Source organism: Tupaia chinensis, unplaced genomic scaffold, assembly GCF_000334495.1.
Source record: "Tupaia chinensis unplaced genomic scaffold, TupChi_1.0 Scaffold000099_1, whole genome shotgun sequence".
Taxonomy (NCBI): Eukaryota; Metazoa; Chordata; class Mammalia; order Scandentia; family Tupaiidae; genus Tupaia; species Tupaia belangeri.
The window spans coordinates 3,765,464-3,778,458 of NW_006159563.1; the positions used below are offsets into that span (position 1 = coordinate 3,765,464).

Here is a 12,995-nt window from a genome sequence, read left to right on the forward strand (position 1 = left end):
GGACTCGTTATTAAAATTAATTGTTAGATAGTGATGGTTAATCAACTTGTTGTACATCCTTTCTCCCCCCTCCCCAAACACACTATGAACAATTTCCAAAGCTGGACAGACACACACACACACACACATGAATCACTGAGCTAGTGAGGCAGCCAGGGCACGAGGAGTAAAGATACCTGAGAGAAGGGATGCAAAAGAAAACTGGGAAGTGTTCTCCTCCAGGCATTTGCCAGTCTGTAAATGCAGAGCCAAGAAACTAAAAGCCAAGCAGAAGCAGCAGTGAAGAGATTGAGAACCAGCACTGAGTTTTTTGGCAGTCTCTCAGGACTAAGGAGACTAAACATCCCAGAATTCCAGCTAGGACCCAGGAAAGGCTATACTTTATAAATTAAAGCAAACTGAAACTAGACAAGCTCTCACAAACCCTAAAACCTAACTGACCAACTCAATGGATTAATGCAATCGTACCTCCACACCTGCCAGAAAGCAAAAGTAAATTCTCTCTGGAGAAAAGTAACATGATCCAGAGCCTCAGATTACCTCTGGGATTTTTCATACACAATGCCCAGCATTCAATCAAAATTACAAGGCATATAGGCAATTATAACTTTGTTGCTGAGACCTTGGCAAAACTGTCCCGTGGAAACCTTGTGACTCTCTAGCCTGAAATTCCCATTTTAGGATGGATCAACTCAGACTCAAGAACTAATAAGGTGAGAAGAACCAGATCTTTGCTTGTCAAATAGAAATGGCATGTTCAAATACGTAGCTGGTCTAGCCCCAGCAACATCTGTTTTATATTTTTAAAAGTAGCACGTAGTGGGGCCAGCAGGTGATGTAGTGGTTAAGACACTGGACTACCACATAGTCAATCACAGTTCAAGTCCTGGACCTTGCAGCTTGAAAATCATGCCAGGCATGTGTGCATACGTGCCCAAAATCTCAGGAGGAGAAGGGGTTGCAGCATGGCCATCCCCCTTGGGCGAGGGGCTCTCACTTTGCCTCTCACAGTCTCTCTCTGTGTATCTCTCTGGTGAGCACACATGCCCTATGGCAAAAACCTTAAAAAAAAAAAAAAAGTAGCAAGGGGAAAACTTTAGCCCCCACTCTGCTAATCCAAAGCAAAGCTGTAAGATTCACAGATACTCCCTAAGTGCCTGGGTCTAGTTCACTGATGGTTCAGCTAAGCTGAAACCCAGTGGTGTTAACCGGGGTGCTGAAGCTATTCAGACTCAGCGTCAGCCATGCAGAAGCAAAAGCAGATGTGACTGCTCCATTCAGGGAGCAGAACTCAGATTTGGGAGATGTTGCCAATGGCAAAGCTATTTGAATCACCTCTTAGAAAACTATAAACTAAAGACCTTTCCTTCTTTTTTTTTTTTTCCATGTATTTACTTATTGAAAGAGAGAAAAAAGAGAAATAGACAAATATCCTTGATAGGGCCTTCATCCTGGACCTTCACCACGTGTTTGTATTCCAAGCCCTGCAGCTAGCCAGGACCATGAGCATGTTGTGGTTGTGCCTCGTGTGTTCAGGAAGATCCATGATGCACACACAGGACCTTCTTATATGGCTTCCAGCACCATTCAGCAGCCTTCCCTTCTGTCTACACCACTGCAGCTGGACCTGAAGACACTGGTCTTTGGGGATATGAACATGGAAATAAGTCATGGCTATGGAAAAGTACACTTAAGTAGACTCTCTCTTAAGAAAAACCACATCTCTTATGGGACCAACTGAAATCGAGCTGCTGATCAAGTCTGACTCTGTTTCTGATGCAGAACCAACCACTGCATGGCTGGCTTGTCACTCTTACCAAAAGTTGACCAATTTTCTCACAACAGGGGAGGTCCTAACACAAGAAGTACTTTCTCTCCTCCTCTTAGTAGATTGGCTATATCGGAGCTTTGAACCCCTCTCTGGCTTTCATGCTGCCTCACTACTGCTGATACTTTTCCAGGTTACTGGTCAGCTATTTCTAGCCACACCATTATGGCCCTTGAAGTTCATCTGTGCACTCAACAGTGGACCAACTGTCTGACTCCCTCATCTCCTCCTGGTCCGTACACTTTGGGAAGGCAATTTGATCACTGCAATAGCTATCCCCAGAAAGGGATCCGCTAGTCTTGGCCACTTCCTGGATAATGATCAGCACAAAAGGGATCAGGAGAAAGAATTATTAGAGGGTATAATGCAGACCCTTTTTGAAAACTGAGAATTCTGTCCTTACCAGCACTGGGCATGATATATTTTTCTTTCCCCAACAGCACCCATAGACTGGTCTAGTTGGCTCACTGTCTAGGTGGCAGCATAGCTGGAAGAAGGCCTCAGGGACTCCAATTCAACTCTAGCAGAGTTTTATAAAAAGCACCGTGTGCCTCTTGCACTTGACCCTCCCAGGTGAAAGGTCTAGGTGTGAGTAGGAGGTGATTGGAAAAAAGGAAAGGTAGAGGTACTGAAATGGGATACCCCAAATTTTTGGAGGCAGAGTAAGAGCCACAACCCAGCACAGGGGGAAGGAATATCTTAAACTCCAGGATGACAAGGGAGGAAAGAACATGATGATGTTTTGCCTTTTAGAATTGTCCTGGGGCTGGCAGGTGACATGGTGGTTAGGGCACTGGACTTCCATATGGCCAACCATGGTTCGAGTCCTGGACCCAGAAGTTTGCTTTCTCGCTTGCCTCCTCTCTGTTTCTCTCTGGTCAAATTGAAGAATAATAATTAATTACTTTAATTTAATTACTATTTCTTTTTTAAAAATGAATTGCCCTTAGAGCCTTTGATGTGGCAATCCCAATCTATCTAATTTACAGTTGCACCCTCTGTCTCTCTGTCACTGTCTCTCTCTGGCAAGCGAACATGCCCTCTGGCAATTGAAAATGAAAAGAAAATTTTAATTTATTGTTAAAAGAACACTTAAAGGAGCCAGCAGCTACTGTGGTGGTTAAGGCACTGGACTCCCACAGGGCCGACCGCGGTTCAAGTCCCAGACCTGGCAATTTGCCTTCTCACTTTCATTTTCTCTCTCTCTGGTAATCTCATATGGCCTATAGCAAATTTTAAAAAATAATAATTAATAAAATAAAGAATTATTTTTTAAAAGAAAGAAAAGAGAAGAAGATCCCTCAGGGAAATCAGCAATTTAATTTCTTCTGGGGTGCCAGCAGGTGGCATGGTAGTTAAGGTGATAGACTCCCACATGGCGGACTGCAGTTAGAGTCCCAGACCTGACAGCTTGAATCACACTGGGAGTGTGTGTTTGCATGCCCAAAATCTCAGGCGGAGAATGTACTGTAATGTGGCCATCTCCCCTGGGGGGTGATTTCTCACTTTCCCTCTCACTGTCTCTGTCTTGCTGCAGTGAGCTTATGGGACCTATGTCAAAAACCTTTAAAAAAAAAAAAAAAAAGACTCTTCCAAGAGGCAGATCAAATCATGAAAATATCGCACACCATTATCACAACTAAATAATTTCAAACTTTCTTTTCTTTACAACACACTGAAACACGTGTAAAAGCAAATTCTACCATCATCTTTTCTTCACTACTGTCTTAAGGTCTTCCCATTATGATAGCGCACACACACACACACACACACACACACACACACGAGATGATTATCTTTATAATAGCACACAGCATAACAAAAACACATTACAAACTCTTTCCAAAGTAGTTCTTTTCAGAGTTACATCTAGTACAATCTTTAATGCCAAGTAAGTGCCATGCCAAAAAGGAAAAAAAAAAAGTCCTTATTTACAAGTGAAATTATACAATGTCTGGAACTTGCTTTAAAATTGTCTAGCAAAAAAATAAAAACTATGTGTAGAGGGACAGCTATAACAAGAAATGGCAGGAAGCTGAAGATGGCCAAGACTGGATGAGGGGTATATTGGTCTTCCCTGAAATATTTTCTTTTGCGTGTGTTGAATTTAAAGCCTTTTTTTTTTTTTTTAATAAAGAGAGAAGGGAAAATCTTTCAAAGTGATCATACTCTGAAAACAAGAAGAAGAAAATTAAGAAGAGTTGCATTAGAGGAGTGATAAAAACACGGCTGGCAAACGTGCTGACCTCACCAAGGGCCGGACTCTGCTAGCTCGTCCTGGGTTATTGCCCGTGAGCCTTTCCACAACCCTACGAAGCGGGGGCCATCATGATTCCCACCTTCCAGGCACAGAACCAGGCTTCGAAAGTGAAATCGCTCAAGATCATATAAATGTTATATGGTGGAGCCAAGGCTGAAATCCCCACAGTTTAACCCCTGACTCGAACCATACACAGTATTACTACTTCTCTTGGAAAGTGATCTTCTCAAAGAAAGCAGTTTCTTATTGTATATAAACAGCCTCCTCGTCCCATGAGTCACTGACGATGTCTTGTCCTGACTTCTGAGTAAGGAGCTGTAACTGTTACATAATCAGCCTCAGATCAAGTTCTCACCTCCCTGTTCCCACATTGCTCACCCTCGGATACCTCCCCGTTTTCCGACGTCCCTCTGTTTGAAAGGACTAACCCCTCTTTTGTATTAGTCACATAAATGACATGCTCATAAGTACACTTCAGGAAGTAAATCAGGCATTATCTGAGTTAAATCAGATAGCGACAAAATAAAACATTGCAGGAAGCTGAAAATAATGCAAAGTACCGGTAAGCAGTCCCCCACATCTCTGCTATTTCAGCTTTCAAAGGTCTCAGCAATGTCATATTGGTAAGTCTGAGAAGAACTGAAAAAAAGGAAATTGTGGTCTACATTTTTTTAATAAGGCACTAAAGGATCGATAGATTTTTTTTCTTTATTTCTTTTTTTTTTTTTTAAACCAGAAGGTATGTGCATGCTCCAGAGAGAAAGAGGGAAAGAATGTGGCTCTCATTCCCAATGGGCCCTGTTCACGCTCCGATCTCCTTCTCTCGATTCCTCCTTCCCACTAAGATCCTGGGCACATGCACACACGTTTACACACAGGCCCAGTGATTTTTCACATTTCCCAGGCAGGATTTACACCAAAATTGGCGATGTGGGAGCCAGCTTCCTCCTTCCACCCAGAGCTGATCTACTGCACCAGAAAGCCACATGGTTATTTTTATATTCTCACATCATTGCATTTCCTCAAACTGCATAAAAAGTATAATTCTCATTCATTTACTTAATTATATTAATTTACCTCATTAATGTACCTTTTTTAAAAAAATTTACCTCTTAATTATATTCTCATTAGTTATAAATTGTTCTCAGGTAGGCCTTCCCAACTTTCTATCTCATTTCTTTCATTACATCTCAAAAAGAAAAGAAAGTATATTACTTTAAATAAACACAAATTAACTCAAGCTTGCTATTTTTTCCCCTGCCTTTTCCCTAAAAAGTTCAATCGGGGCACTTTGTAGTCATTGGGAGGAGTTTTAGGGAAAAATATTTGAATCATAAGTTCTTCGAGTGCCATTAGCAATGAAAGTCATGAGAACACGGGCCTTCTGAATTTCTGTCCGTCTACAGAGCAACACAAATGTCTTCTGCAAAAATAACAGAAGCTTCTATCCTTTAGTTTTTCTAAATATACACAAACACATTTTAATTCTTTGAGCAAAAAATGCTAATACCCTTTGGTGGAGCCAAATTAATGAATTTCTGAAGTGAAGTTGAAAAGATGAGGTAGCGAGGGATCACAGAGCCTAATACACAGAAGGGACTTGCTAAATAAAAGCACCCTTTCCCCTTAAACACCTTGGCCTCCCCCTGGATGAAAGGGAAGTTTTCATTTTCCACAAATGGAGCTTTTTTGGATAGAAGTACCACCCAGACTCCTAAGTTCTCAATCAGCTGAAATGTGAAAGTTACAGCAATAGAAATGCAATGAATAATTCTGCAATCATGTTTAATTTTTAGAATAAGGGACAAATATTATAACGTGATCAAACATTTATCACAGTGCTATGTTGATACTTAAATATTATTTCTAGTTTCACTTAATACTAACTGAGATTTACTATACACACTTTTTATTTGAGGCACAGTAACTTCAGAGGAATTTCATTGTGATTAATTTAACAGAATGATTAATGACAAATCCTTAATCCTGAAAAATAAATTCTCCAAATTGCAGACAGATTGGGTTTATACCTGTTAATGATATAAATCTGCAACCTCCAACATATTTAACTGCGTAACAAATGTTGGATATCCAGTGATTTAAGGTAACAAACTCAATAAACACCACATACACACAGATACACACACAGAACCTCTTCTTACAGGATAAAAGATCAAGTATGAAAAACACGAAACCACTTGAAAATTATGAAAATTAGGAGTTAAGGCCCAAGTAAATCTATATTGTTTGTCAATCTGATTTATTGTTTGTTTGTTTGAGTATCAGATTAATTGAAAATACTCTTAAAGACTAAGTTTTTCTTTTCCTTTTTTTTTTTTTTTCTTAATTTCCCACATACATTCCCACATACAGTCAGCAGAAACAGACAAAGAAAAGGAAAGCACCCCCCATGGGATGTGGTCACACCACAATCCCTTCTCCTCCATTTCTCCCTCCTGTTAAGACTTTGAGCACACAGGCACAGGTACCCACTGTGTTTTTCAGCTGCCAGTCTGGGACTTAAACCATGCAGCTTGCCATGTGTCAACTCCAGCTGTCTTAACCACCCCACGAAGGGCTAACCCAAAGACTAAGTTTTTCTATTCCACAAAATTAAAATTATATTGACTATTACTGAAATATGCAGACAAAATCAACTTTAAAAGCATAATATTCACTATATAGACAGCAGTATCAACAACTGTTTTAACAAATTATTAATATTTGCTTGCTAACACTAGAAACATTTAGTTATCATATGTGCTTTAGGGATTTGGGGGATTTTCTTTTTTTAAAAAAAAAAAAAGAGAGATTTTTGCACTTGTCAGAGAGCAGAGAGACAGCAAGTGAGAAATCACCCCCCCAGAGGGGATGGCCACACCGCAACCCCTTCTCCTCCATTCTCCTCTTGGGATTCTGGGCACGCACACACATGTGCCCATATGAATTTCAAGATGCCAAGTTCGGGATGCAAACTGTGGTCGACCATGTGGAGTCCAGCAATGTAACCATTACACCATCTGCTGGTCCCATGCTTTAGGTCTTATTATCACCACGTGTAAGAAAAATACCTCTATTCTTCAGTTCCCAAAAGAAGGAGAAAGTTATGTATCAACTACATTTTCCATCACTCAATAGTGAACTTTAGTTGTCACTTATTAAAACCCACTTGTTACGATAAAAATGTAAAAATAAAAATAGTTGTTACAATAAAAAAATACACCTTTATGTACATATATCACAGCCAAGATGCATTCTTTTTCCTATGTCGAATCCTTCATGACAAATATAATTATCTAAATAGGAAGGTTTAGTGTAGCCAAAATTAAAATAACCAAATCTTGCTGATCCATGTTATTTGTCTTCATTTAACTTTAAACAGAACAATCACAAAGTTCAAATAACAATTTCTGGGAGCCAGTAGGTGGCGTGGTGGTTAAGGGCACTGGACTCTCACATGGCTGACCGTGGTTTGAGTCCCAGACCTGATGGCCTGCTTTCTCACTTTCTCTCTCTCTCTCATTCTCACTCTGTTCCTTTCTGGTCAAATTAAACTTAATTAATTAAATAAAAGGCATTAAAAATAAGCAAAAGTTAAAAGTAAAATATTGCGTTGGAAAAAAAAAATACTGACTTGGTTTTTACAAATCAACCAAATAACATGAACCAGAATGAAAACCCACCATCCACGCTCTCCACCCTCCACAAATATTTCAGGGCTTGCATGCAGTTCTGCCTAATTCAATAAAATGATTAAAATCCTGTTTGTGGTCAAGCTAGGATGGTTAAAATGACTTAGATGAGGCGACAGGAGGAATCACGTAACCGTTAATGCCTTTACATCCACATGTTTAATTCAGCACAAATATGACAAGTCTCTACTTCTCTAAACTTCCAGCATGAAGGAGATATCCCCCTCCATCACCCTCCCCCACAAAAAAATCAGGTTCAATAGAACACTTAAGATAACCAAGAAAATAGGAATAAAGATAGTTTATATTGCTATCTTTCCTACTAGCAAGCAAGGCAGTTACAGCTACTTAATAGGCTAGACTAATTGAGAGGTGTCATTCTAAGTGCAAATATTTTTAAAGGTTCCCCGCTAAAAAAAAGGAATGCCATGTAGAATTTTGTTTAAACATAAATCCCAGTTTTCTTTGAATATGTAATGGTCTACAATTGTATTTCTGAAGAATTACAACTGCCATTTAAATAGTCTTTAAAAGGAAATAAAAATAAACAATGATTCATACACTATACCCCGACCCCCTCTAATACTAATTTGGTATTTCTTGAAGCTCAGAGTATAGGTAGTCTCCTTCGTAAGAAACTCCTCATCATTTAGTCTTCTTATCTGGAGTTGAACTTTGATCATCTACCTAGAATTCTTTGAGTCTCATAAGTAAAAATGAAAACAGTGATGATAATAATATTCTACTTATCTGTAAGATCTGAAGCAAAGTTCAAATTAAATGAGATAGCGAGCACAGCGCCTACTACACAGAAGGTATTTTACTAAATGCAAGTCTCCCTTAAACACTTTCACCTGGGATGAAAGGAAAGTTTTTCACTTCCCACAAATAGAGCTTTGTTAGAAAGAAGTGCTCCCATGGGACCAGCAGATGGAGTAATGGCTACATTGCTGGACTCTCATGTAGTAGACTGTGGTTTGAGTCCCAGACTCGGTGGCTTAAACTCACACGGGGTGCGTGTGCATGCATGTCCAAGATCCCAAAAGGAGAATGGAAGAGAAGGAACTGCAGCGTGGCCATCCCCCTCAGGGGATGATTTCTCACTTTCTGTCTCTCTGTCTCTGTCTTTCTGGTGAACGCACATGCCCTATAGCAAAAACTTCTCCAAAAAAGAAAGAAGTGCTCCTCTAGATTCATTTTCAAGAAGAGGCATACTAAGAATTACTTCAAAAAAAGGGGTTTTTTTTAGAACTACTTTTATTTCATTTTATTCATTATTATTATTATTGGACCAGAGAGAGGGAGGGAGAGAAAGTAAATGAAAAAGCAAGCTGCCAGTTGTGAGGCTCAAACCATGGTTGGCCATACAGGAGTCCAGAGCCTCAGCTACCACGCCACCTACTGGCCGCCCAAAAAATCTTAAGTAGACTCCTCTTGATTATAACACTTTTCCTATGGCAAAGAAGTAGCCAATAGGAAGGCTGAAAAGACAGTCTAGCAATCACCCAAGTGTTTATCAAAGTGGAATCCTGGGACACTATGAATAACAACTGAGCAATATTCCTTCAACGTAGGCATATTTAGAAAGTTAAAAAAAAAACTTTCATTTTTTTCTGCTTCACTGGAAACAATTAAAGGCAAAATGCTGAAAAAAAATTTTAAAAAACAACAAAAACTGATTTTTTTCTTTTCTCAACCAACCTACTTTGAATTATTATGTAGATGAATCAAACTAGCAGGAGTTTTCTTCTTGTAATTTACCTAAAAACATAATTAATTACAATTTAAAAATTATTTGAAGGAGAGCTAGAAGTTAAAGTCTGAAGAATGATTTACGATTTATAACAAGAATTACATCGATGATAATAACACATGGCAACATGTCACCTTCCAATGTGAACGGGAAGCAAGTCTGTCTCAGCAACGATGTTGCTATATGTTTGTGTTTCCGATTTATGAGAACATCCCCTTCAATCACTTGTCCTTAGCTTCTCAGAAGCAGTATTTATTACAGACACTGGTAATCTTTTAAATCTTGTGAAATTGTCTTTCACATCCTGCACACAACAAAAAGCTCTCGCTGTCAGTAGTAACTTAGAAACAGAAAATAGATAGATAGAAGGCAAACCATGGATAGAAGGCCACTTAGACAAAATCGCAGCCCAACTCTTCATTTTTACATATTGGAGAAACAGCAATTTCATTAATAGAAGCAGCAGAGATGACAGGTTAAGAGACTTGTCTAAAAAACTCACATAGAAATGTGGTGGAGGAAAATTGCTCAGCCCTTCCATGTTCTCTTCAAAGCCCTCAACTTCACCCATGATTATGGGTTGAGGGAATATTACATGGAACATTCTAGAAGCACACGTGCAGAAGCAGACCTTGAGACCTGCTCATCTCCTCCCATCTTCTCTGTCTTACCAGTTCCACAAATTCATCATGTCTCAGCGTTTCAACTGATCCAAGCACAGCAGCAACACAAACTAACCGAAAAGGAACCAACTGCATAAATTGCAGATTAAAGGTAGAAAGTTTCTCCCTGGTTCTCATTTTCACAGTTTCTTCCTCATTCTTCAAACAGTGCTGGAGAAAAGCATTATACTGTGCTAAACTAACCCAAGTCACAGAAGCATGCCTAACTAATACAGGCATTATCTGGGGAGTTTCCCAATCCAACTCCTAATCCACTGTAAAATGTTTGTTTCTCCATGTTTTACAGCTTTATCTATAAACACCATAGGTTCTCCTTTCCAACCTCTTAAAGAGGCATAAAGTGGCAGAGAAATACACACTTGTATGTTAGTTAACAGAAAAATTTTCTCTCATGACGACCTGTTTATAACTTCCAATAATAAAAAGTGACATAAAAATCAAGCTATTTGGAGGTTATGTTTCTTTATTCAAGTGTGGTTTAAAGAAAACTGTTCTGGGGCTGGCAGGTGGTGTGCTGGACTCCCACATGGCCAACCATGGCTCAAGTCCCAGACCTGGTGGCTTGCTTTCTCACCTTCCCTGTCTCTCTTGTTCTGTCCCTCTCTGGTCAAATTTAAATAAATAAATAAATAAACTTGAATAAAATAATTATTTAAAAAAGAAAGAGAGAAAGAAAGAAAACTGTCCTGAAGATGAGAGTCCAGATATTTTCCAAGGTTTCCACATAACATTAACAGATCAGACAGCCATAGAAGTTGTTACAAGTTAACACCTCACCCCTACTCCTTCTACCTCAAAAGTGGTTATCTCATGATATTAATATAAATATGAAGACAACAAATCATTTAGAATTAAGTGAATGGTACATATTCATAGCAACTTAAAGTACTCTCTTTTATTTTAGACATCAAAACACTTAAAAACCTATTTATTTTGGTTCCTGTGGGGTCTTGGAACATCTACCTTTTTAAAGAAAAAAATAACCTCAAAATTCTTTCACCTCTCAATTTAAATTCTAAAATACATGGCTTGAAATGTTTGCCTACCCTTCTAATATCTACATCTACAAAGAAAAATCAGTTTCTTGAATGACTGTCAAAGTACCCTCAAAACACTATAAGGCAGTTTTGTTTAAAATTTCAGATTTGTAAGTGTCCTAACAAGTTAATCGGTTGTTTGTTAATGACATATATCGAAGTGAAACAATGGAACTTCTGGCTGATGTGGCTTTAAGATGCCTTACTTTGACACAATGTTTTAGAAGTCCCAAGGGGTCAGAGAGGCATCTTCAGCATTTCATTGCTGGCCTCACCCACAGCTTCTGTGGTTTGCAGTAGGTGCTGTTTGGACTGACTTGCATGGGAAAATGCAGCTGCAAAATATTTGTGTGCAACAGCAAAGACAATTAGCCTACCCCACCCCCCAAGGCAAAGGAGTGAGAACGTTTGGAAGCATAACATTCGTCTGCTTTAACTTTAATAACCGAATGATAATTGAGAAAATACAAATGGCACATTTGCAGGAATGGGGAGATGAAGACCACTAAACTTAGAGGGTTTTTACTCCCTCCTCCCCAGTGAGTACACAGCAAAACGAACACGATTATGACCAGAACTAAAAGGTCACATTCATTTTCAAAGCATTCATTTAAAAATACAGAAGCGTTCTTTTTAAATGCCCACATTTTTATACATAGCAAGCATGTGGCCACCAAATACTAATCTTGGGAAATAGGAATACACATTTGCCTTCATAATTAGACCCAGGAGGTCAAACGTTAGCAAGGTAAACTGACCAAAACCACAAAGACGGATTGAAGATGAGCAGCAAAAAGTGCCTGTCCGTCTTGGAAGCTCGGCTTGCTGCCAGCACCGTCCGTGGCCACGCATCTGCAGGCGGACATTTCTACACGCGCCAGCCGGCTGAGAGAGAAACCAAACTTTCCCAAATAAGTTAGTTTCGTCTTGCCAATCTAAAGCCAACAGGTGTCAACACACGTCACCACGCGAGATGTTTCTGAGCAAGGTCTAAGAAGCAAGGAGGGTTCGCAGAGAAGCTGACAAGATCGGACCTCTACCCGAGCGGGAAAAGAAAGCAAGCAGCCCCCCATTCCAACAGATCACGTGCCGGGGGGTGGGGGGTGAAGAGGGGACTCGCTGGATGAAGGTGGGAGACGCGCGGATTTGTTCTGCCGCTGACGTCGTAGGGAGTTCGGGGCACGGCCCCTGCGCTCGGCCGAGCCCTCGCGATTCCCGGGGTCAGACCAGCAGGGGAGCGCGGCGCCCCGAGGCCAGCACGCTGGGGAGGAGGGCGCAACGTACCTGCTTGTCCAGCGCGTCCCGGGCGCCTGCGGGTCCCACGCCGGCCCTGGGCGGCGCGGGCGCCCGCTCGCAGCTGCAGCCCTCCAGGAGGTACATGCCCGCCGGGCGGCCGCTCTGCTCGCCCTCGAAGTAGAAGAGCACATTCTGGTAGAGCGCGAACCACTTCTCGTGCCAGCGGCTCCACCCCGCCCAGGAAGCCGCGCTTGGTGCCCTCCTTGCGCGCCAGGAAGGCCAGGTACAGGGCGTGCCCCTCGTTGTACCGCACGCTCTTCTGCATGGCGAGGGTGTGGGGCGCTCAGCGGCCGCCCGCTTTAGCCCTGCCTCGCGGCCATCGCCCGGCCGGCTCCCCCGAGGGCGCGCCCGCTCAGGTTCCGACAGGCGGAGGGCGCCCCCTTTCCCCGCGCAGCTCGCAGGGCACTCCTGGCCGCCTCCGGGGCGCGGCGGCCACCGGGGCCCGG

The 12,995-nt window shown here is 41.2% G+C and overlaps 1 protein-coding gene across 1 annotated transcript in view; it reads right to left on the minus strand.

The window, feature by feature from the left end:
- Positions 1-12,946, minus strand: part of RASGRF2 (Ras protein specific guanine nucleotide releasing factor 2) — a 289,250-nt gene extending 276,304 nt beyond the window's left edge. The window contains 2 exon segments of the mRNA XM_006143501.3: positions 12,538-12,727; positions 12,729-12,946. Of these exon segments, the coding sequence (XP_006143563.1) occupies positions 12,538-12,727; positions 12,729-12,814 (276 nt within the window). The 5' untranslated portion in view covers positions 12,815-12,946.
- Between the last annotated feature and the right edge of the window lie 49 nt (positions 12,947-12,995).